This window comes from Watersipora subatra, chromosome 8 (genome assembly GCF_963576615.1).
Source record: "Watersipora subatra chromosome 8, tzWatSuba1.1, whole genome shotgun sequence".
NCBI lineage: Eukaryota > Metazoa > Bryozoa > Gymnolaemata > Cheilostomatida > Watersiporidae > Watersipora > Watersipora subatra.
Genome location: NC_088715.1, coordinates 65379828 through 65407146, shown reverse-complemented (window position 1 = coordinate 65407146; position 27319 = coordinate 65379828). Strand labels below are relative to the sequence as shown.

The 27319-nt window shown below is 32.7% G+C and overlaps 2 protein-coding genes across 2 annotated transcripts in view; one reads left to right on the top strand and one right to left on the bottom strand.

Moving 5' to 3' along the window:
- Positions 1–16773, bottom strand: part of LOC137402863 (sodium/potassium/calcium exchanger 3-like) — a 47235-nt gene extending 30462 nt beyond the window's left edge. The window contains exon 1 of the mRNA XM_068089372.1: positions 16716–16773. Within this exon, the coding sequence (XP_067945473.1) occupies positions 16716–16773 (58 nt within the window). The remainder of the gene's footprint in view (positions 1–16715) is intronic.
- Positions 16774–16960: 187 nt separating this feature from the next.
- Positions 16961–27314, top strand: LOC137402862 (trichohyalin-like). The gene is made up of 7 exons (XM_068089371.1): positions 16961–17181; positions 17918–18036; positions 18222–18377; positions 18999–19193; positions 20576–20644; positions 23005–23156; positions 24324–27314. Exons 1-7 carry the CDS (start codon positions 16961–16963, stop codon positions 27312–27314), a joined length of 3903 nt encoding a protein of 1300 aa, XP_067945472.1.
- Positions 27315–27319: the final 5 nt, after the last annotated feature.

Here is a 27319-nt window from a genome sequence, read left to right as displayed (position 1 = left end):
AAAATCAGCAAGAAAGTCTACTAGAAAAAAATGATAAAATTATTTCTGTTGAGAAACAGAATAATTAATTTTGAGTTTGGAAGCGTATTAGCTAAAGCATATGACTAAAATACCTCAATTTCTCCAGAATATTAAATAGTATAACAGAAAGTAACTTCAGGGTGTTATAAATACTAAGTCTTTTCTGAGTGGTTAATGCTCTCCATCAATCTGATGCTCTCCTTTTTTATGGCCTTCTATATTGGCACCAATTGAGGTGCAGATGACTAAATGCAACTGAATCTGTCTAATCCTACTTGTCTGGAAGAACAGGTGAAATCAATAGAGGACTGAAGATTTCACCTGTTCTTTTAAGTCTTTGCTATTTCTAGGCTTTTGCACGAGAAAAGTTTTCAACTTCTTCTCTGTGATGAAACCAATGATATACAGCCCCCCATATACAGGGGGCTGTATATCATTATAGTTATATCATTGATCAAACAGAGAAAGCTGAGTTTGACAAAATAAGTGATATTTAGAACTCTGTCATACACTAAATTGTTTAGCGTAAAGAAAGGAAATTTACACTGCTTATCTGTATGAATACGAAGGCCTACGAGACCTCATGTGACCAAACCACCATCATAAGTGTCACTAGTCTACTTGTATGAGCTAGAAGAGATATGTCAGTGCCGGTTGGCCAATAACAAATATTAATTATTTTTTAAAAGTATGCATTATCTTTCCGTTTACTGTTTATTATGTTTATTATGGTTTGTGTACGTGTGAAATTATTCTTGAGATGGAATGGAGATGCTGTAATCTTTAGATATTTTATATGTAAGTGAACAGATAATATATTATATATATATCAACATACATGTATATCAACATTTATATATATATATTATATATATATCAACATATATATATAAATATATATCAACATGTATATATATAATATATATATTTAATTTGTATATTATATGTATAACATATATATAAATACATATAAATGGAGATATATATATCCACATCTATATTAAAATTTTGATAAATTACATGTATATAAAGAAGTCTTCGCAGCTCATAGACCTCAGAAGTCATAGACCTCAGAAGTCATAGACCTCAGAAGTCATAGACCTCAGAAGTCATAGACCTCAGAAAAAGCATTCACAGTAAAGAATTACCAATTAAAGGAATAACCAGTTAACTAAAAGATTTCAAAATACGTAATTACTAAAGCAATCAATATTTCAGTTCTGGAGTTTTTTTTGTTAGACTGTAGCATATGTTAGAGACTGTAGCATATGTTAGAGACTGTAGCATATGTTAGGTTTGTTGAAAAGTTTGAATATGATTATCAGCATGTATGAAGCATATAGAACCAGAAAACCAACAGTTCTCAGTATAAGATCTGTGACCCCATGGGAAAAGGGTATATAAACCGGGCTTCTCATGTAATGGGTTGACAGAGAAATCCAAGTATGATATGAATAGCGTGGTTCTGGCAGTTCTGTTTCATATCAACAACTGTATTGTTCATTTTATAAGTTTACACTGTGATCCCTCCAAGGCATTTGAAACAAGCTTCTTAGAGGTTGGGTGCAGAGGTCATAAGTGTGGTGCTTTCGTTTCATTCTACTAAGTGTCTGCTGCCGTGTTCTACCAAGTGTCTGCTGCCATGTTCTACTAAGTGTCTGCTGCCATGTTCTATTAAGTGTCTGCTGCCATGTTCTACCAAGTGTCTGCTGCCATGGACAAAATGTTATAAGAGTGAAATTATATAAAGCTAGCTGGGTAGCATTATGTGTAACTCTCCCAATATTCTTTTTGTGGCTTAAACCTCTCTAAAGCTCTTTGTATGGTTTCTAAAGATAACAGTGCCAAGTATACGGTCAGCGAGAGTTCAAATGATGCCAGTGTACAGAGACTTCTGCTGCTTTCACACCACCATATATTGGTTTCCTGACCGTATTATTGTTTTAATTTCAACACTTTGTACATTTGTATTTTGTACTCGCTATATACTGTAGTTTGTACTCGCTATATACTATAGTTTGTAATTGCTATATCCTGTAGATTGTAGCCAACCAAGACAGACGCCTTCCTTCTGTAGGCCTCCATTAGCTGATGCTGTAACAAGCCGTTACCCATCTAGTAATTAATCAATTACGGCTGGTCATAACAATTACTCCTAATCACAATTGCTCGTGAAGAGGCAATAATAAAATGGCATTTACATGTACGAGGTTCAGAACCCTGAACTCTCTTATTTCCAGACTGCAGACGCCTACCTGACGGAGAGTCAGCTCAAGGATTTCCTGAAGTTATAACACTAGTGGTCCGACCTTTAACATTCCATTGCAAAAAACTTTAAGGATTTTTACTCTGAAAATTAAAGGAAAATAACTGTTTTTGTTTTACAATAATGACTGCTATGCAGGACACCTACACACTTTAAACTATTAATGCACATAAAACTCGTGTAATACGTAGGGGAGATAACACTCATTAGGAGATCATTTCTAGCTGGATACAACAAAAGCCTCAGCTAAGATCTACTCGTAAGTTACAATATACGATACATAAAATTTCTCGACACATCTACCACGAGTATGTGATACACACATCTACCACGAGTATGTGATACACACACCTACCACAAGTATGTGATACACACATCTATCACGAGTATGTGATACACACATCTACCACGAGTATGTGGTACACACATTTATCACAAGTATGTGATACACACACCTACCACAAGTATGTGATACACACACCTATCACAAGTATGTGATACACACATCTATCACGAGTATGTAATACACACATCTACCATGAGTACGTGATGCACATATCTACCACGAGTATGTGATAAACACATCTACCACGAGTATGTGATACACACATCTACCACGAGTATGTAATACACACATCTACCACGAGTACGTGATACACACATCTACCACAAGTATGTGATACACACACCTATCAAGAGTATGTGATACACACACCTATCACAAGTACGTGATACACACATCTACCACGAGTATGTGATACACACATCTATCACGAGTATGTGATACACACATCTATCACGAGTATGTGATACACACACCTATCACAAGTATGTGATACACACACACCTACCACAAGTATGTGATACACACATCTACCACGAGTACGTGATACACACATCTACCACGAGTATGTGATACTCACATCTACCACGAGTATGTGATACACACACACCTATCACAAGTATGTGATACACACATCTACCACGAGTATGTGATACACACATCTACCACGAGTATATGATACACACACCTATCACAAGTATGTGATACACACATCTATCACAAGTATGTGATACACACACCTACCACGAGTATATGATACACACGCATGTACAAGTATAAACTTGTCGGTAATAAACCTGCCTAAAGCTTTTCTACAGAATTTCTCATTATAAATCTCCAATGCTCTGTTAGTCTTTACAAAATTCATTGCATTTTTTTCATTCGTCGCTTTTACTACTAAAACACACATTTTGTCATGGTAAATACACGGGGGACAATTTGTAATGTTGATTTTGTAAGCTGGGCATTTGTTGCCTTTGTAGCAAAATTTAGCCCTTGTATTAGACTATTCTGATTTCTTTTGCTCCAGAATGAAATGGGATTCTAGAAGACTCGTTACAAGCAGTGAGAAATCTCTGTATTTGTGTAATACATGTAGTTTTAGATGCAAAAGTTTAACCTGGTATGAGAGATGCAACTTTGCCATTTGGAGATTTAAGATGAAGTAGACATACGCTGGTTACAAGTTATTATCTGCTTCTCTAGTTTATCTGTTAACACATTTTTCGTTGAGAAACAAGATATCTGTTTGACTAGACATTTAATCTCTGAATTTCGCAACCGCTACTAATACAACAAAGGTGAATGTCTGGTAAAACATTTACAGCTGATTACAGTACGACACATTCACACATTTTGTGTTTACAATAAGTCAGGATGTTAAAACTTACTTATTATGTCTTCAACGGTAATAAGAAAACTTGCGGCTGTTATTCAGAAACACCCATTTAACAGTTGAGTATATTAAGTGAATTTGAATATAGGGAAAGTTAATATTCTATCAAAAAAAGCCTCGCAAAAGAGGAAGTTTTAAAAAGTGTGTAAATACTTTATATTATTTTTATTTCATAATAAAATGAATAATTAATTTTTTAACGTTAGACCAGTTAGTGTAGTTAAAAATAACTGTAGGTACTGACTAAGAGAGTGGGTGCAACTCCAAATAATCTTTTATTGAAGTCGGCTTGAATGTTCAATCAGATAGGAGTTGTTTGCTCCCTACCAGACATAGATGCTCTGTAGATCTATACACAATGCATGGCTGAATGTATTTATGAAACGTGTGAAACTCATGCACAGGAATACAGAGAGTTCTTTTACAGCTAATGGCTTTAAAAAACAAAATATCTATTTGAAGTAATATGTTTATTAATCTCTGTGAATATTAGTAGCTGCACAGCAAAAGATTGGCGAGCCGTTGTTTATGACCAAAACTATGTTTATACGACTGAATATAAAATACATGAATGTAAACATAACAGAATTATTGTTGTAATGAAAAGAGTACAAAAAGATATGATTCCACCGCAAGGCTAGTAAATTGTTTGCCCCTGTTTCATAGAACAAAAGTTATTCTAAAACCGCCTGAATAGCTCTTAGGAAACAAAAGCTTAGTGTATTCCTTTACTTATTATATTCCTTTACTTATTATATTCCTTTACTTATTATACTCCTTTATTTATTATATTTCTTTACTTATTATATTCCTTTATTTATTATATTCCTTTACTTATTATACTCCTTTACTTATTATACTCCTTTACTTATTATACTCCTTTATTTATTATACTCCTTTATTTATTATATTCCTTTATTTATTATATTCCTTTACTTATTATACTCCTTTACTTATTATACTCCTTTACTTATTATACTCCTTTACTTTTTATACTCCTTTATTTATTATATTCCTTTACTTATTATACTCCTTTACTTATTATATTCCTTTACTTATTATACTCCTTTACTTATTATACTCCTTTATTTATTATATTCCTTTACTTATTATACTCCTTTACTTATTATACTCCTTTACTTATTATACTTTTTTATTTATTATATTCCTTTACTTATTATACTCCTTTACTTATTATATTCCTTTACTTATTATACTCCTTTACTTATTATACTCCTTTACTTATTATACTCCTTTACTTATTATACTCCTTTACTTATTATACTCCTTTACTTACTACATTCCTTTACTTATTATACTCCTTTATTTATTATATTCCTTTACTTATTATAGTCCTTTATTTATTATACTCCTTTACTTATTATACTCCTTTACTTATTATATTCCTTTACTTATTATACTCCTTTACTTATTATACTCCTTTACTTATTATACTTTTTTATTTATTATATTCCTTTACTTATTATACTCCTTTACTTATTATATTCCTTTACTTATTATATTCCTTTACTTATTATATTCCTTTACTTATTATACTCCTTTACTTATTATACTCCTTTACTTATTATATTCCTTTACTTATTATACTCCTTTACTTATTATACTCCTTTACTTATTATACTTTTTTATTTATTATATTCCTTTACTTATTATACTCCTTTACTTATTATATTCCTTTACTTATTATATTCCTTTACTTATTATATTCCTTTACTTATTATACTCCTTTACTTATTATACTCCTTTATTTATTATATTCCTTTACTTATTATACTCCTTTACTTATTATACTCCTTTACTTATTATACTTTTTTATTTATTATATTCCTTTACTTATTATACTCCTTTACTTATTATACTCCTTTATTTATTATATTCCTTTACTTATTATACTCCTTTACTTATTATACTCCTTTACTTATTATACTCCTTTACTTATTATACTCCTTTACTTGTTATATTCCTTTACTTATTATATTCCTTTACTTATTATATTCCTTTACTTATTATATTTTTTTACTTATTATATTCCTTTATTGATTATATTCCTTTACTTATTATACTCCTTTATTTATTATACTCCTTTACTTATTATACTCCTTTACTTATTATACTCCTTTATTTATTATACTCCTTTACTTATTATATTCCTTTACTTATTATATTCCTTTACCTATTATATTCCTTTACTTATTATATTCCTTTACTTATTATATTCCTTTACTTATTATATTCCTTTATTTATTATATTCCTTTACTTATTATACTCCTTTATTTATTATTTTCCTTTACTTATTATACTCCTTTACTTATTATACTCCTTTACTTATTATATTCCTTTACTTATTATACTCCTTTATTTATTATATTCCTTTACTTATTATACTCCTTTATTTATTATTTTCCTTTACTTATTATACTCCTTTACTTATTATACTCCTTTACTTATTATACTCCTTTACTTATTATATTCCTTTACTTATTATACTCCTTTACTTATTATACTCCTTTACTTATTATACTTTTTTATTTATTATATTCCTTTACTTATTATACTCCTTTACTTATTATATTCCTTTACTTATTATATTCCTTTACTTATTATATTCCTTTACTTATTATACTCCTTTACTTATTATACTCCTTTATTTATTATATTCCTTTACTTATTATACTCCTTTACTTATTATACTCCTTTACTTATTATACTTTTTTATTTATTATATTCCTTTACTTATTATACTCCTTTACTTATTATACTCCTTTATTTATTATATTCCTTTACTTATTATACTCCTTTACTTATTATACTCCTTTACTTATTATACTCCTTTACTTATTATACTCCTTTACTTGTTATATTCCTTTACTTATTATATTCCTTTACTTATTATATTCCTTTACTTATTATATTTTTTTACTTATTATATTCCTTTATTGATTATATTCCTTTACTTATTATACTCCTTTATTTATTATACTCCTTTACTTATTATACTCCTTTATTTATTATATTCCTTTACTTATTATACTCCTTTACTTATTATATTCCTTTACTTATTATACTCCTTTACTTGTTATATTCCTTTACTTATTATATTCCTTTACTTATTATACTCCTTTACTTATTATATTCCTTTACTTATTATACTCCTTTATTTATTATATTCCTTTACTTATTATACTCCTTTATTTATTATTTTCCTTTACTTATTATACTCCTTTACTTATTATACTCCTTTACTTATTATACTCCTTTACTTATTATATTCCTTTACTTATTATACTCCTTTACTTATTATACTCCTTTACTTATTATACTTTTTTATTTATTATATTCCTTTACTTATTATACTCCTTTACTTATTATATTCCTTTACTTATTATATTCCTTTACTTATTATATTCCTTTACTTATTATACTCCTTTACTTATTATACTCCTTTATTTATTATATTCCTTTACTTATTATACTCCTTTACTTATTATACTCCTTTACTTATTATACTTTTTTATTTATTATATTCCTTTACTTATTATACTCCTTTACTTATTATACTCCTTTATTTATTATATTCCTTTACTTATTATACTCCTTTACTTATTATACTCCTTTACTTATTATACTCCTTTACTTATTATACTCCTTTACTTGTTATATTCCTTTACTTATTATATTCCTTTACTTATTATATTCCTTTACTTATTATATTTTTTTACTTATTATATTCCTTTATTGATTATATTCCTTTACTTATTATACTCCTTTATTTATTATACTCCTTTACTTATTATACTCCTTTATTTATTATATTCCTTTACTTATTATACTCCTTTACTTATTATATTCCTTTACTTATTATACTCCTTTACTTGTTATATTCCTTTACTTATTATATTCCTTTACTTATTATACTCCTTTACTTATTATATTCCTTTACTTATTATACTCCTTTACTTGTTATATTCCTTTACTTATTATATTCCTTTACTTATTATACTCCTTTACTTATTATATTCCTTTACTTATTATATTCCTTTACTTATTATATTTTTTTACTTATTATATTCCTTTACTTATTATATTCCTTTACTTATTATATTCCTTTACTTATTATATTCCTTTACTTGTTATATTCCTTTACTTATTATATTCCTTTATTTATTATATTCCTTTACTTATTACATTCCTTTACTTATTATATTCCTTTACTTATTATATTCCTTTACTTATTATATTTTTTTACTTATTATATTCCTTTACTTATTATATTCCTTTACTTATTATACTCCTTTATTTATTATATTCCTTTACTTATTATACTCCTTTATTTATTATTTTCCTTTACTTATTATACTCCTTTACTTATTATACTCCTTTACTTATTATATTCCTTTACTTATTATACTCCTTTATTTATTATATTCCTTTACTTATTATACTCCTTTACTTATTATATTCCTTTACTTATTATACTCCTTTACTTGTTATATTCCTTTACTTATTATATTCCTTTACTTATTATACTCCTTTACTTATTATATTCCTTTACTTATTATATTCCTTTACTTATTATATTTTTTTACTTATTATATTCCTTTACTTATTATATTCCTTTACTTATTATATTCCTTTACTTATTATATTCCTTTACTTGTTATATTCCTTTACTTATTATATTCCTTTATTTATTATATTCCTTTACTTATTACATTCCTTTACTTATTATATTCCTTTACTTATTATATTCCTTTACTTATTATATTTTTTTACTTATTATATTCCTTTACTTATTATATTCCTTTACTTGTTATATTCCTTTACTTATTATATTCTTTTATTTATTATATTCCTTTACTTATTACATTCCTTTACTTATTATATTCCTTTACTTGTTATATTCCTTTACTTATTATATTCCTTTACTTATTATACTCCTTTACTTATCATATTCCTTTACTTACTACAGTCCTTTACTTATTATATTCCTTTACTTATTATATTCCTTTACCTATTATATTCCTTTACTTATTATATTCCTTTACTTATTATATTCCTTTACTTATTATATTCCTTTACTTATTATATTCCTTTACTTATTATATTCCTTTACTTATTATATTCCTTTACTTATTATACTCCTTTACTTATTATATTCCTTTACTTATTACATTCCTTTACTTATTATATTCCTTTACGTATTATATTCCTTTACTTATTATATTCCTTTACTTATTATATTCCTTTACTTATTATATTCCTTTACTTATTATACTCCTTTACTTATTATATTCCTTTATTTATTATATTCCTTTACTTATTATATTCCTTTACTTATTATACTCCTTTATTTATTATTTTCCTTTACTTATTATATTCCTTTACTTATTATATTCCTTTACTTATTATATTCCTTTACTTATTATACTCCTTTACTTATTATACTCCTTTATTTATTATATTCCTTTACTTATTATATTCCTTTACTTATTACATTCCTTTACTTATTATATTCCTTTACTTATTATATTCCTTTACTTATTATATTCCTTTACTTATTATATTCCTTTACTTATTATACTCCTTTATTTATTATATTCCTTTACTTATTATATTCCTTTACTTATTATATTCCTTTACTTATTATACTCCTTTATTTATTATTTTCCTTTACTTATTATATTCCTTTACTTATTATACTCCTTTACTTATTATACTCCTTTATTTATTATATTCCTTTACTTATTATATTCCTTTACTTATTATACTCCTTTATTTATTATTTTCCTTTACTTATTATATTCCTTTACTTATTATATTCCTTTACTTATTATACTCCTTTACTTATTATACTCCTTTATTTATTATATTCCTTTACTTATTATATTCCTTTACTTATTATACTCCTTTATTTATTATTTTCCTTTACTTATTATATTCCTTTACTTATTATATTCCTTTACTTATTATATTCCTTTACTTATTATATTCCTTTACTTATTATATTCCTTTACTTATTATACTCCTTTACTTATTATACTCCTTTATTTATTATATTCCTTTACTTATTATATTCCTTTACTTATTACATTCCTTTACTTATTATATTCCTTTACTTATTATATTCCTTTACTTATTATATTCCTTTACTTATTATACTCCTTTATTTATTATTTTCCTTTACTTATTATATTCCTTTACTTATTATTTTCCTTTACTTATTATACTCCTTTACTTATTATACTCCTTTATTTATTATATTCCTTTACTTATTATATTCCTTTACTTATTACATTCCTTTACTTATTATATTCCTTTACTTATTATATTCCTTTACTTATTATATTCCTTTACTTATTATATTCCTTTACTTATTATACTCCTTTATTTATTATATTCCTTTACTTATTATATTCCTTTACTTATTATATTCCTTTACTTATTATACTCCTTTATTTATTATTTTCCTTTACTTATTATATTCCTTTACTTATTATACTCCTTTACTTATTATACTCCTTTATTTATTATATTCCTTTACTTATTATATTCCTTTACTTATTATACTCCTTTATTTATTATTTTCCTTTACTTATTATATTCCTTTACTTATTATATTCCTTTACTTATTATACTCCTTTACTTATTATACTCCTTTATTTATTATATTCCTTTACTTATTATACTCCTTTACTTATTATACTCCTTTATTTATTATATTCCTTTACTTATTATATTCCTTTACTTATTATACTCCTTTATTTATTATTTTCCTTTACTTATTATATTCCTTTACTTATTATATTCCTTTACTTATTATACTCCTTTACTTATTATACTCCTTTATTTATTATATTCCTTTACTTATTATATTCCTTTACTTATTATATTCCTTTACTTATTATACTCCTTTACTTATTATATTCCTTTACTTATTATACTCCTTTATTTATTATTTTCTTTTACTTATTATATTCCTTTACTTATTATATTCCTTTACTTATTATACTCCTTTACTTATTATACTCCTTTATTTATTATATTCCTTTACTTATTATATTCCTTTACTTATTACATTCCTTTACTTATTATATTCCTTTACTTATTATATTCCTTTACTTATTATATTCCTTTACTTATTATATTCCTTTACTTATTATACTCCTTTATTTATTATATTCCTTTACTTATTATATTCCTTTACTTATTATATTCCTTTACTTATTATACTCCTTTATTTATTATTTTCCTTTACTTATTATACTCCTTTACTTATTATACTCCTTTATTTATTATATTCCTTTACTTATTATATTCCTTTACTTATTATACTCCTTTATTTATTATTTTCCTTTACTTATTATATTCCTTTACTTATTATATTCCTTTACTTATTATACTCCTTTACTTATTATACTCCTTTATTTATTATATTCCTTTACTTATTATATTCCTTTACTCATTATACTCCTTTATTTATTATTTTCCTTTACTTATTATATTCCTTTACTTATTATACTCCTTTATTTATTATTTTCCTTTACTTATTATATTCCTTTACTTATTATATTCCTTTACTTATTATACTCCTTTATTTATTATTTTCCTTTACTTATTATATTCCTTTACTTATTATATTCCTTTACTTATTATATTCCTTTACTTATTATATTCCTTTACTTATTATACTCCTTTATTTATTATATTCCTTTACTTATTATATTCCTTTACTTATTATATTCCTTTACTTATTATACTCCTTTATTTATTATTTTCCTTTACTTATTATACTCCTTTACTTATTATACTCCTTTATTTATTATATTCCTTTACTTATTATATTCCTTTACTTATTATACTCCTTTATTTATTATTTTCCTTTACTTATTATATTCCTTTACTTATTATATTCCTTTACTTATTATACTCCTTTACTTATTATACTCCTTTATTTATTATATTCCTTTACTTATTATATTCCTTTACTTATTATACTCCTTTATTTATTATTTTCCTTTACTTATTATATTCCTTTACTTATTATATTCCTTTACTTATTATATTCCTTTACTTATTATATTCCTTTACTTATTATATTCTTTTACTTATTATATTCCTTTACTTATTATATTCCTTTACTTATTATATTCCTTTACTTATTATATTCCTTTACTTATTATACTCCTTTATTTATTATACTCCATTATTTATTATATTCTTTTACTTGTTATATTCCTTTACTTATTATACTGCTTTACTTATTATATTCCTTTATTTATTATATTCCTTTACTTATTATATTCCTTTACTTATTATATTCCTTTACTTATTATACTCCTTTACTTATTATATTCCTTTACTTATTATACTCCTTTATTTATTATATTCCTTTACTTATTATATTCCTTTACTCATTATACTCCTTTATTTATTATTTTCCTTTACTTATTATATTCCTTTACTTATTATACTCCTTTATTTATTATTTTCCTTTACTTATTATATTCCTTTACTTATTATATTCCTTTACTTATTATACTCCTTTATTTATTATTTTCCTTTACTTATTATATTCCTTTACTTATTATATTCCTTTACTTATTATATTCCTTTACTTATTATATTCCTTTACTTATTATACTCCTTTATTTATTATATTCCTTTACTTATTATATTCCTTTACTTATTATATTCCTTTACTTATTATACTCCTTTATTTATTATTTTCCTTTACTTATTATACTCCTTTACTTATTATACTCCTTTATTTATTATATTCCTTTACTTATTATATTCCTTTACTTATTATACTCCTTTATTTATTATTTTCCTTTACTTATTATATTCCTTTACTTATTATATTCCTTTACTTATTATACTCCTTTACTTATTATACTCCTTTATTTATTATATTCCTTTACTTATTATATTCCTTTACTTATTATACTCCTTTATTTATTATTTTCCTTTACTTATTATATTCCTTTACTTATTATATTCCTTTACTTATTATATTCCTTTACTTATTATATTCCTTTACTTATTATATTCCTTTACTTATTATATTCCTTTACTTATTATATTCCTTTACTTATTATATTCCTTTACTTATTATATTCCTTTACTTATTATATTCCTTTACTTATTATACTCCTTTATTTATTATACTCCATTATTTATTATATTCTTTTACTTGTTATATTCCTTTACTTATTATACTGCTTTACTTATTATATTCCTTTATTTATTATATTCCTTTACTTATTATATTCCTTTACTTATTATATTCCTTTACTTATTATACTCCTTTACTTATTATATTCCTTTACTTATTATACTCCTTTATTTATTATTTTCCTTTACTTATTATATTCCTTTACTTATTATATTCCTTTATTTATTATATTCCTTTACTTATTATACTCCTTTACTTATTATACTCCTTTATTTATTATACTCCTTTACTTATTATATTCCTTTACTTATTATACTCCTTTACTTATTATACTCCTTTATTTATTATATTCCTTTACTTATTATACTCCTTTACTTATTATACTCCTTTACTTATTATATTCCTTTACTTATTATATTCCTTTACTTATTATATTCCTTTATTTATTATATTCCTTTACTTATTATATTCCTTTACTTATTACATTCCTTTACTTATTATATTCCTTTACTTATTATATTCCTTTACTTATTATACTCCTTTACTTATTATATTCCTTTACTTATTATATTCCTTTACTTATTATATTCCTTTACTTATTATACTCCTTTACTTATTATACTCCTTTATTTATTATATTCCTTTACTTATTATATTCCTTTACTTATTATATTCCTTTACCTATTATACTCCTTTACTTATTATACTCCTTTACTTATTATATTCCTTTACTTATTATACTCCTTTATTTATTATATTCCTTTACTTATTATACTCCTTTACTTATTATATTCCTTTACTTATTATACTCCTTTATTTATTATATTCCTTTACTTATTATACTCCTTTACTTATTATATTCCTTTACTTATTATATTCCTTTACTTATTATATTCCTTTACTTATTATATTCCTTTACTTATTATATTCCTTTACTTATTATACTCCTTTACTTATTATACTCCTTTACTTATTATATTCCTTTACTTATTATATTCCTTTACTTGTTATATTCCTTTACTTATTATATTCCTTTATTTATTATATTCCTTTACTTATTATACTTTTTACTTATGATACTACACTAATTCTCTTACCAGCCTCAATGTGCTCTTAAATGTGGCATTCCTAAGCATATAGTTGACTCAAAAATACACTTACATAAAGGCAAGCACACATTTGTTCGCACCATACTATGCTAATTTAGACACAAGTCAAATGATCACATTGTGAATTACTGCATCAAGAAATCCATCTTATCTTTGTGAGTCACTTGAAAGGTCAACTTGATCAAACAGTCCCTTATCACAGCTAGTACAATGCATAATCAGTCATCACTTTCATATACCAGCTGAATTACAGCGCCAATGCCTTAGCCCACTCCATAATGCGGTACAAACTACTCTCTGTTTTGTTTGTCCTCGACACCGTGACTGTTATAGCTGAATATGGTAAGGATATTCTGTTCTTTGTTCTAATCAGTTTTCCTTCAACTGTTCATTTTCATTTATTTCGTTAGTTCAATTTTTAGTAAATGTGATTTTGACCCTCAGCAGGTATTGTACTTTGCTTATTGCTTCGATTTTTCCAGAGTTTCTCACCCTCCTGTGGTTTTGCTCAATCGTTGCATCTGTTTCAGACATCATCCAGACTTTTCAGGCAAATAATTCTGCTGGATTTCAACCCGAAGTTGTTGACATTTATGACAAGGACGGAGATAATATTGTTGTAGGTATAACTCTGCTGACATCATCTAGTGCTTGATTTGAACAAGTGGCTTCATAAATGGCGCTGTTACACCTGCTAGCCAGGCTACCACAACCCTTTCCAATATGTTTTGTCTAAACTACGTTACTCGTTTAGACATTTCACCATAAGAATAAGCAAACTTTGTATTTTTTTGTCAATTGATAGAAATTTTATGTAGAAGTTTCACAGCCTGTTTATTTAATTTTGATTCAAATCATTAGACTTTTTCAGCTTTTACTGCTTTGAAATTTTACCACGACTGATCTATCCAGACGTATCCTTTTTTTCACAAATGAATAATACTTGTTGACTGCTGAGAATTTACAGGCACCTGTTAGATAGCTACTTCGATCTTTTTTTCAACTGCTAATAGACTCTTTACATGGTAAACTGGTTTCCTTATTAGAAGTTTTCCAAAGCAACTCGTCCCACAGTTTTCATAACAGTCCAGAAAATTAGCAAAATATTATAGCCCTTTGTTTTTGCAAATATTCTTTTTTGTAACTGCAAATATTGTTCTTGTCTAAAATATTTCTTTGATAGAGAAAGCATTAGCCATCTTGACAAGTTTTCAGTTAATCATCACGCTCATAGCAATGTTTATCAAATGTTATTGGCCGGCGAATTAAAATACTCCAGTGTCTCGTAACTGATTGGTCCTTGAAAAGAACTATTGCTTAATGTGAGCCAGCCAGTACAACAATTAAGGAGGCCAAACTCTCCGAACTTTCTTCAGATAACCTCTATTTATAAGGTTGTTTTACGCACTGCCTCTTCTCGCATCCGTTCTGTTTATTAAATCTTCTCACTCTTTGATACAAGCTGTGAATTTGCATTCCTAACTAACGGGTAGTACCTGTCTCTGCTTTCCTAACTAACGGGTAGTAGCTGTCTCTGCTTTCCTAACTAACGGGTAGTACCTGTCTCTGCATTCCTAACTAACGGGTAGTAGCTGTCTCTGCATTCCTAACTAACGGGTAGTAGCTGTCTCTGCATTCCTAACTAACGGGTAGTAGCTGTCTCTGCATTCCTAACTAACGGGTAGTAGCTGTCTCTGCATTCCTAACTAACGGGTAGTAGCTGTCTCTGCATTCCTAACTAACGGGTAGTACCTGTCTCTGCTTTCCTAACTAACGGGTAGTACCTGTCTCTGCATTCCTAACTAACGGGTAGTACCTGTCTCTGCTTTCCTAACTAACGGGTAGTAGCTGTCTCTGCTTTCCTAACTAACGGGTAGTACCTGTCTCTGCATTCCTAACTAACGAGTAGTACCTGTCTCTGCTTTCCTAACTAACGGGTAGTAGCTGTCTCTGCTTTCCTAACTAACGGGTAGTACCTGTCTCTGCATTCCTAACTAACGGGTAGTAGCTGTCTCTGCATTCCTAACTAACGGGTAGTACCTGTCTCTGCTTTCCTAACTAACGGGTAGTACCTGTCTCTGCATTCCTAACTAACGGGTAGTACCTGTCTCTGCTTTCCTAACTAACGGGTAGTAGCTGTCTCTGCTTTCCTAACTAACGGGTAGTACCTGTCTCTGCATTCCTAACTAACGAGTAGTACCTGTCTCTGCTTTCCTAACTAACGGGTAGTAGCTGTCTCTGCTTTCCTAACTAACGGGTAGTACCTGTCTCTGCATTCCTAACTAACGGGTAGTAGCTGTCTCTGCATTCCTAACTAACGGGTAGTACCTGTCTCTGCATTCCTAACTAACGGGTAGTAGCTGTCTCTGCATTCCTAACTAACGGGTAGTAGCTGTCTCTGCATTCCTAACTAACGGGTAGTAGCTGTCTCTGATAGTCATGACTTTTATAGCCAAAACAAGTTACAAGTCAGCATTGATCAGAGTAGAGCTTAATAGTAACAAAGAGCATGTTTTCTTGCAATATGCAGTTGGATGCTGCCAGTTGTAATAAAGATCATTTACTTAATCTTTCTAACAGCCGACTGTCATCTCCGTGTCCGATGATATACTTATAAAAACCAATACGATGCCCGACCCAAGCCTTCCTGATCCAAGTCAACAACATGAAGACAATTATGTCTACCTTCCATATATCAATAACCCAGCAGGAAACCAGTTCGTCATGCTCAAGTATACCTATAACCAAGAACAAGTCTGTAACGAATATTTGGGGGTTGATAATGTTCAGTGTAAAAACTATGTGACGCTTTACATTGTGCCAGTGCCCGACAGCGCCACTGATATGCAGTAAGTCAATCTATGGTAAATTGTGGTTGTAAACTGCAGTGTGATCAAGAGAATTAACTGTAAAATCAGATTGCGTCTTCAAAACAGACGAGGGGTATGACGTCTGACCGCATATCTGGTCAGGAGATTCAGTATACATGTAAGAATTGTTTGAATTGGCAAATATTATGTAGATATCATTGAGAAGGTTTAATCATACATGTAGGTGTGGTAGAGAAGAGTAACTACACTCACCATGCGGGATGGTAAGACCCTATGCGTGGTTGGAGATGTGCCACAAGCCTGGTCAGGGTTATGGCAGAAGAAGTGTTGTTATAGGCTAGGGTAAAGTCATAGGTCTGGTTAGGGCCAAAGTCATAGGTAGGGTTGCTGTTATAGCCATAGGTTTGATTCTGGTATAACGTGTAGTGTAGTTAATAATCTTGGTAGGAGGTTTTAGCCATAAATATGGTTTGGGTAGTGGAGCGATATGTTGACTTGATGGGTTCAGCTATAGGTGTGGTTTAGAGATTAAATTCTTAACTGTGGAGGCTCTATAATTCTGCTAGCGCTGTTAACCATAGACTCCCAAACCATAGACTTATAAAGTGATCTTGGGTCACCCCCTAGTTGAACTAGCTTAGTAAACCAGTCTGTTGCTCACACTCTGTCTATACTATTAATCCTAATATGGTTTCCATAATGAATGTTTACACAATTTCTAAAATTTCAAATAAAAATAAGTGTTTCTTGCCAGCACTATTGATGTGAATACCTCCTCTTGCGCTTCCTTCAACTTATCTGGCTCTACTGGTCCCCTTGGCATAGGAGATACAGAAAAACAGCACACTATTCCTTTACCGTCGTCGACAGCAGGTAATACTTACTCACCGCTCATCTACCTCATTCAAAAACTAAAAACATAAGCTAAGTTTTAGCCCTGGCAACTTGGCTACCAGTGCTCTTTTTACAAATCATTTGCAGTAGAGAGTATGATGTCATTGGCACACTCACAGTTTTACAACAAAACATCTTTGTAAAACTATCGAGCATGTTTTTAGGCTTTCGCATCGTACTACATGACGAGGGTTCAGCATTCACTATCAAGTCATTGAGAGTTACCAGGTATTACTGCAAGTATTTACCAGCAGACAACCAACTTCCTTTACGCTGCAAAGACACACCTGCGGCACTTAAAGTACCACAAGCTGTGGGGTGTGAGTCATTATTCTACACCCTCTATACATGCATTAATGTATCAGCTAGGCTGCCAGATGTATGTATGTATAGCTTGTTACTGGCAATCATAAAAATAATGTTTTTATTACATGCCAAAAAAATAAAACAATAAAAATGATAAGACAGAAATCAGGAATCATCGAGAGAGTTGAACAAACATGTTTAAAAAGTTGGTAATCTAATAGTATTGTGGAGCAAGGATAGTGAATTGAAGGTTGTAGTAACAGAAAGTTCTTAAGCTGAAACATACGATGGTGAATCTAGTATGTTGGTGTCACGAAATAAAAAACGATGTTTGTCGTGTTTGTGAAAAGATAGGTACAAATATTATTTAAATACAAAATATTTTATTGTATTTATAGTTAATGCAGGACTTTGAAATCTTTTTTGAACAGTTTTGAATTTCAAGACGTTTAATGATGATGAAATCTTACATGCAGTTGCGGGTTCAACAGTAAGTAAAACGAGTCTAAACTCAAACCCATGAGTACCAGAGCTCGGTCTGTAACCACATACTGAGCTTTTAACATCTTATATAAGGCTAGATATTGCGCTTTATCCTTGAGCTATTAACCCTGTGTAGACTCGCATCTCTGCAGGTAGTTGCGTGGAGGCCTACAGTGTGCCCAACAATACTAAACCTAGTATAACACACAACTGCGTGTTCAATAATGCTCCCTCACAGACTCCTTCAGCGTACTTCGTGAGGGACCCTTCAGATGAGTATACAATCTGCGATTGTGTCTCTGGCTACAGTTATGAGAAGAGAGCAAACAACTCCCGATACTGCTCAGGTTTGCCTCTACTATCTCTCATATGAATTGTTAAATCGTTTGCTGGTAAATGTTCTATAAAATCACCTTGTACTGCTCTGTCTGATGTAACTAGTGAATTTGTGGCGATTAATATTGTAAAGGATGTACAGAGACCTTTTACCTGAAACCAGCCGCTTGCTCGAGTAATGAAATAACTGCCATATATCAGTGCAGTATATAGCATGCAACAAGTACACACACAACCCTTTGTTGAGACTTATCTGTACACTGTTCTCTTCGGTCCTAAAAGCTCTCTTTTATAGTGGTAGCTCTGCCCCGTTCTTCTCCTAAGCTGGTTGGTCTCTCTTGTGCCGGTGGATCGATCTCCTTGCCGAATCGGTTATTTCCCTTTTTGGCTCGGTGAGACAGCACCGTATTTTTCTCAGTCTGGCTGGGTCGAACCCTTTCTTGCTAGCCAGGTAGGGCTGAGGCCAACCGGAGTGCCGAAGGTCCAGCCAAGATACTGGCTGACCGGCTTCCCTCACACAATCACTTGCTGACTGAACGGTTGCTGACACAGAAGGTCTCCTCTATGGAGTATTTACTTTAATAACATCTATACACCAATAAACCTAATAGAAGTGTTGAATCCTATTGGACGCTACCTGGTTTAGGTTCTCTAGCGCCACGGTCGTCGCCTTTCCCATTCAACTACTGTAAACCGATTAATAACAACAGATTCAGCAGAGCAACCTATTTTATCAATATTGAACTGACATGAGCTGATTTTTCCTCGTCTGTCGCATTGAAATCCAGCCAATACTAATCCTCACCATTTAGTAAAGTAGTTGTCTTATCTTGTTCTCCTTGAGCCACTCATATAATGCAGAAATTCATGCGACATGATTAAATCTTAGTTTTTGTCCAATTAAATCCTAGTTCTTGTCCAATTAACCAACAGAAACTTTATGCACTTTTTCTCAACCACACAAGCTTTTCTCTTTCAATTCAGTCGGTGCATTCTCAGGCTGCCAACAATCCTACCTTCAGCCGCTTTCTGCGTTTCTGCTAAGTCTGATGTGGCCATTGTCTCTTTTTTCTTTCAAGAAAAGTGTGACAGCTAGTAGCTAATAAGTTGTCTCCAGTCCTATCCAGGGCCACCTACTCCTAAAAAACTACAATTCATTTTATCATCGCCAAGCGGTATTACTAGGTCTAAGCGTATGAAAGTTTATTTTGGCATATCTACTATTGTCTGATTCGTTCCTTATTAGTGAGGTTTGTCACGCTGCATCCAGATACATATTCATGTATATATTATCATGCAGTTGGTCTCAGACACACAAAACACATTACAGCTGTGTGTTTTGATCTTACCACCCTCCAACTAAGTTACTACTTTGCACTTCTCTCTGTTTCAGCCGTCACTCCAACACCACCTTCTACTTCCCCTTCCCAGTCGACTACTGAACTTGCAAAGACTCTCAAAGGTAACAATATTCTTTTACCTTGAAATGTTTCTTCACATCTTAGCCTTCCAACTCTGCTAGTCAGAGTCAAGTGAGGGGAAGTGCAGTTAAAGCCATCGAGATATTAAAGTCTCTTGTTGGAGGAACGAGAACGTGTTCAACAAGTTGTCAACTTGTGTATATTCTTTGCTTTTTGCGTGTAAATGAAAAACAAAATATCTCAGGGGTAATTGTAAAATGCCGGACTGTTAATTGTTTTAACTTTGATTACAAACTTTGTCTCTTAAAAATGACTAAGCAGGTTTTGCATTACCCTAATTTGTCCACCAATGAAATGCATAATTGAAAAAATCTCACTGGAACTTCTTTTTATAGTCTGCCATCGGTCTTCCTCAAACCTGTCATTAATATTATCTACAGGCTGGTGAGCGATGAAACCAGGCATCTAGACACTTTCTTAATTGCTTGATAGAAGCCAACATTGATTAAAATCAATGTTGATGTTGATGTTAATAATGTTGATTTATTCTTGATTAAAAAAATATTTTTATAGGCTACAAGCTGTTTGGGATGCTCAATAAACTAGCCTGCGCATGTGTGAGAGAACAACTCCTTCGGTATGACTAGAGTATGTACTCCATACTCTAGTCATATGGATTGTTTAGTGATGTATGATTGTTTGAAGTAGAAGCTGGTTTCCAACTGAACAAGTTGAAAAATTATTGATCACGAAATGTAACGACGGAGAAGAGGTTGTTGTAATACGGCAAGGTGCCCCCAACAGCTTGTTAACCATAGAGTGAATCATAGAGTGGATCTAATGATTTCCATGTTCTATAAAAGGCTGATATAAATAATACACTTGTTAATTCATACATTACCAGCATGCATTGTTGTGGAAGTTGAGTTGCTATTTGTGCTCTTATGGCAGTGTTGACCAGGCTAAGGTAGAGGTTTATTTTAGATAAGATTGGTATACAAGCATACCTAAGTTAATAATTATTATCTCTATCTGATTACCGTCGCTATGGTAATATCAATACAAACTTCCTGTTTTCAATTTTTACTGGCACCAAATCAGATTGCTAAATAGAGAATGAGCCTATATTTTGTGTTCATGTAAATAAAATCCTGATTTCTGCATCAACAGTTCAGCTAGACTCTGTAGCTACATATCTGTTGGGTAGTAATTACCTCTTAATTTTAACAGTAAGTCTTTCAGACTTTCCTGTAGGCTCTGTAGTTTAACCTACGGGCTCTATAGTCTACCTGCTAACATTGTGCTTTATCTGTAGGCTCTGTAGTTTAACCTACGGGCTCCATAGTTTACCTACAAATATTGTAGTACACCTACAGGCTTTGTAGTTTAATTAAAGATTTAGAATCCAAAGCTGTTGGGAAATAATTGACCAGCTGACTACTCTTTGGGGCTCCTGCTAATACTTCTACATGCAATGAAAAACTGACTAACATTAAGACTTCATAATTGCTTCTTTGTCAACATGGTTACAATCAGCACCTATATTCAAATTCGTGTACCACAAGCTGTAATATGAACCAAAAATTAATTCCTGCATGCTTGTGGTCTGTCGCAGTTACCAGCAGTATACCGGTGACAGCTTCACCCATCTTCACACATATCCCCGATACAACCTACCCAATCACCACTGCAGGTGAACACTGTTTACTTCTTGCTGCTCTCGCTTGCTATTCATTCGCTGCCATTTCCTGGTCAGTGCGACCAATAATTGCTTCTGTCTTTCTCATTTGTTAGTTGACTTTGAACTAATACTTCTTGTAAGAAAGTACCTGAAGGTTGATAAAAGCAGTCTTCTGAGGGCGGTTGTCATTGCTTGTGAGATGGAGTTATCATTACTTGTAATATGGAGTTGTCCCTGCTTGTGAGATGGAGTTATCATTGCTTGTAATATGGAGTTGTCCCTGCTTGTGAGATGGAGTTATCATTGCTTGTGAGATGGAGTTGTCATTGCTTGTGAGACGCAGTTGTCATTGCTCGTGAGATGGAGTTGTCATTGCTTGTGAGATGGAGTTGTCATTGCTTGTGATGTGCAATTCTAATTCGTTCTTCAGTGCAGATATGTTTACAAAATATTCAGAAAACAATCTTCCATTTCAGTGACACTTGAACATGTATTATTTACCCTATCATAAGATAAAACAGCGTTTAGCTATTTATATTCACAGAGCCAAGCAGCTCATTCTAAACTGTTCAATCTTCTGTTTAATAAACTCTAAAATTTTATCTTCCGATAAAGTTCTTTCCTACTTTTTTAAGATTCTTCTGGTTTACCAACTGCCGGTTTTGATATTATTAGTATTAAACTGCATTGCAAATTATATGGAAGTTTGTCTTTCTGCAGCTTCTACTAAGAGTAGTCTTTTGACCTTAGTGACCTCACATTCCGACAGCAACCCTTTTAAAAACAGTAACGGAACAATGGACATGACGACTACTACAGGAAGTGCTGCCGTGTCAGCCAGTTGGATTTTAACAGCTTTCTCTACGATTGCTGTTATTTGGCTAGGATAGATGCATCCAGAGAACTATTGACAAACCAGTTTCCATTTTGGTCGCTAGAAAGTCAGCCATACACATTTAGAGTGACTTATATATGTTACCAGACGGGCTAATTTGATTACAACTTTCCATGGTTGAAAAGAAATTCTTCATTTTCGTTAGTTAACTCTATGCTTAGGTTCACTCTATTCTTTGTCATCAAATCTCTAAATTGTGCAATTTCTTAACCAATCAGCAGCGTGAATTTTTTTTATTATTTATATACTGTGTATTAAAAGCTGTTCTACCATTGGTTAATGTATCAAGAGCTGCCTTCACATTGGTTACTGTATTTAAATGCTGTGTTACCATTGGCTACTGTATCAAAAGCTGTGCTAACATTGTTGGCCAAAAGCTATAGAGCAACATTGACACATCAGATCCATCCACAAAGTTTATGATCTACTAAAGGATTTTATTTCATTTATTACATTATTATTTATTTCATTTCATACAATAATTTTTCAGGTTGTTTATAATAAAAATGGGTTGTCAAAAACCTGTGGAAACATTCGATTCAACTAGACAGCCTTAGATAGGATAATAAAGTATAGCCTGCAATATGTCCGATTGATCAGCTCCACTGTTTGGTTGTTAGAACAGCTGGTAGATGTATGTTAACCTCACCACTCAAGCATCTCTAGCCATAGGCTATGTATAATGAACAATAGAGAGAGAATAAACCACTAGAGATAATTAATACATGGACAAAGATGAACACTAATTATTAAAGTGGTCTGAAGTTGGAGAAACTACGTGTTGTTATACTTGTACTCCCATCAGGTAGTTTTAGCCAGATACATGAGGTCGCAATTCCATGTTTTTAAACTACAATGTCAAAACAATAGCAGAAAAAATTTATTCGGCGAGCAACGTGATTAGGACCACTCTAAATGTCATTGTGTCTCACTTAAGTGAACCGGTTTCTCTGCGAAGCCCATAATCAATATTATGACACACTCGAGTTGGTAAAGTAGTCACATTCAACCTTGACTTGTTACAGGTTTGTAGCTTAAGAAATTTCGGTGATAAAATGACCCGATAAAAATATACGCTTTACCCGGCTGCTACACGCAAGGAAGATAATTGGCTTATTACACTGCCTGAGTACAGTTCTGGCAGAGCAAAGATAAGCTGCAACATGAGCACACTGTGCAAAGCAAGAAGTCTGAGAGTGACCTCAGAGCAGAGAAGTCTGAGAGTGACCTCAGAGCAGAGAAGTCTGAGAGTGACCTCAGAGCAGAGAAGTCTGAGAGTGACCTCAGAGCAGAGAAGTCTGAGAGTGACCTCCGAGCAGAGAAGTCTGAGAGTGACCTCAGAGCAGAGAAGTCTGAGAGTGACCTCAGAGCAGAGAAGTCTGAGAGTGACCTCCGAGCAGAGAAGTCTGAGAGTGACCTCAGAGCAGAGAAGTCTCAGAGTGACCTCAGGGCAGAGAAGTCTGAGAGTGACCTCAGGGCAGAGAAGTCTCAGAGTGACCTCAGGGCAGAGAAGTCTGAGAGTGACCTCAGGGCAGAGAAGTCTGAGAGTGACCTCAGGGCAGAGAAGTCTGAGAGTGACCTCAGGGCAGAGAAGTCTGAGAGTGACCTCAGGGCAGAGAAGTCTGAGAGTGACCTCAGAGCAGAGAAGTCTGAGAGTGACCTCAGAGCAGAGAAGTCTGAGAGTGACCTCAGGGCAGAGAAGTCTGAGAGTGACCTCCGAGCAGAGAAGTCTGAGAGTGACCTCAGGGCAGAGAAGTCTGAGAGTGACCTCAGGGCAGAGAAGTCTGAGAGTGACCTCAGGGCAGAGAAGTCTGAGAGTGACCTCAGGGCAGAGAAGTCTGAGAGTGACCTCAGGGCAGAGAAGTCTGAGAGTGACCTCAGGGCAGAGAAGTCTGAGAGTGACCTCAGGGCAGAGAAGTCTGAGAGTGACCTCAGGGCAGAGAAGTCTGAGAGTGACCTCAGAGCAGAGAAGTCTGAGAGTGACCTCAGAGCAGAGAAGTCTGAGAGTGACCTCAGGGCAGAGAAGTCTGAGAGTGACCTCCGAGCAGAGAAGTCTGAGAGTGACCTCAGGGCAGAGAAGTCTGAGAGTGACCTCAGGGCAGAGAAGTCTGAGAGTGACCTCAGGGCAGAGAAGTCTGAGAGTGACCTCAGGGCAGAGAAGTCTGAGAGTGACCTCAGGGCAGAGAGGTCTGAGAGTGACCTCCGAGCAGAGAAGTCTGAGAGTGACCTCAGGGCAGAGAAGTCTGAGAGTGACCTCAGAGCAGAGAAGTCTGAGAATGACCTCAGAGCAGAGAAGTCTGAGAGTGACCTCAGAGCAGAGAAGTCTGAGAGTGACCTCAGAGCAGAGAAGTCTGAGAGTGACCTCAGAGCAGAGAAGTCTGAGAGTGACCTCAGAGCAGAGAAGTCTGAGAGTGACCTCCGAGCAGAGAAGTCTGAGAGTGACCTCAGAGCAGAGAAGTCTGAGAGTGACCTCAGAGCAGAGAAGTCTGAGAGTGACCTCCGAGCAGAGAAGTCTGAGAGTGACCTCAGAGCAGAGAAGTCTCAGAGTGACCTCAGGGCAGAGAAGTCTGAGAGTGACCTCAGGGCAGAGAAGTCTCAGAGTGACCTCAGGGCAGAGAAGTCTGAGAGTGACCTCAGGGCAGAGAAGTCTGAGAGTGACCTCAGGGCAGAGAAGTCTGAGAGTGACCTCAGGGCAGAGAAGTCTGAGAGTGACCTCAGGGCAGAGAAGTCTGAGAGTGACCTCAGAGCAGAGAAGTCTGAGAGTGACCTCAGAGCAGAGAAGTCTGAGAGTGACCTCAGGGCAGAGAAGTCTGAGAGTGACCTCCGAGCAGAGAAGTCTGAGAGTGACCTCAGGGCAGAGAAGTCTGAGAGTGACCTCAGGGCAGAGAAGTCTGAGAGTGACCTCAGGGCAGAGAAGTCTGAGAGTGACCTCAGGGCAGAGAAGTCTGAGAGTGACCTCAGGGCAGAGAGGTCTGAGAGTGACCTCCGAGCAGAGAAGTCTGAGAGTGACCTCAGGGCAGAGAAGTCTGAGAGTGACCTCAGAGCAGAGAAGTCTGAGAATGACCTCAGAGCAGAGAAGTCTGAGAGTGACCTCAGAGCAGAGAAGTCTGAGAGTGACCTCCGAGCAGAGAAGTCTGAGAGTGACCTCCGAGCAGAGAAGTCTGAGAGTGACCTCAAAGCAGAAAAGTCTGAGAGTGACCTCAGGGCAGAGAAGTCTGAGAGTGACCTCCGAGCAGAGAAGTCTGAGAGTGACCTCCGAGCAGAGAAGTCTGAGAGTGACCTCAGAGCAGAGAAGTCTGAGAGTGACCTCAGAGCAGAGAAGTCTGAGAGTGACCTCAGGGCAGAGAAGTCTGAGAGTGACCTCAGGGCAGAGAAGTCTGAGAGTGACCTCCGAGCAGAGAAGTCTGAGAGTGACCTCAGAGCAGAGAAGTCTGAGAGTGACCTAAGGGCGGAGAAGTCTGAGAGTGACCTCAGAGCAGAGAAGTCTGAGAGTGACCTCCGAGCAGAGAAGTCTGAGAGTGACCTCAGGGCAGAGAAGTCTGAGAGTGACCTCAGAGCAGAGAAGTCTGAGAGTGACCTCCGAGCAGAGAAGTCTGAGAGTGACCTCAAAGCAGAGAAGTCTGAGAGTGACCTCAGAGCAGAGAAGTCTGAGAGTGACCTCAGAGCAGAGAAGTCTGAGAGTGACCTCAGAGCAGAGAAGTCTGAGAGTGACCTCCGAGCAGAGAAGTCTGAGAGTGACCTCAGAGCAGAGAAGTCTGAGAGTGACCTCAGAGCAGAGAAGTCTGAGAGTGACCTCAGAGCAGAGAAGTCTGAGAGTGACCTCCGAGCAGAGAAGTCTGAGAGTGACCTCAGAGCAGAGAAGTCTGAGAGTGACCTCCGAGCAGAGAAGTCTGAGAGTGACCTCAGAGCAGAGAAGTCTCAGAGTGACCTCAGGGCAGAGAAGTCTGAGAGTGACCTCAGGGCAGAGAAGTCTCAGAGTGACCTCAGGGCAGAGAAGTCTGAGAGTGACCTCAGAGCAGAGAAGTCTGAGAGTGACCTCCGAGCAGAGAAGTCTGAGAGTGACCTCAGGGCAGAGAAGTCTGAGAGTGACCTCAGAGCAGAGAAGTCCTCTGTGAAGCATCTAATTCAACTTTAGGAGAT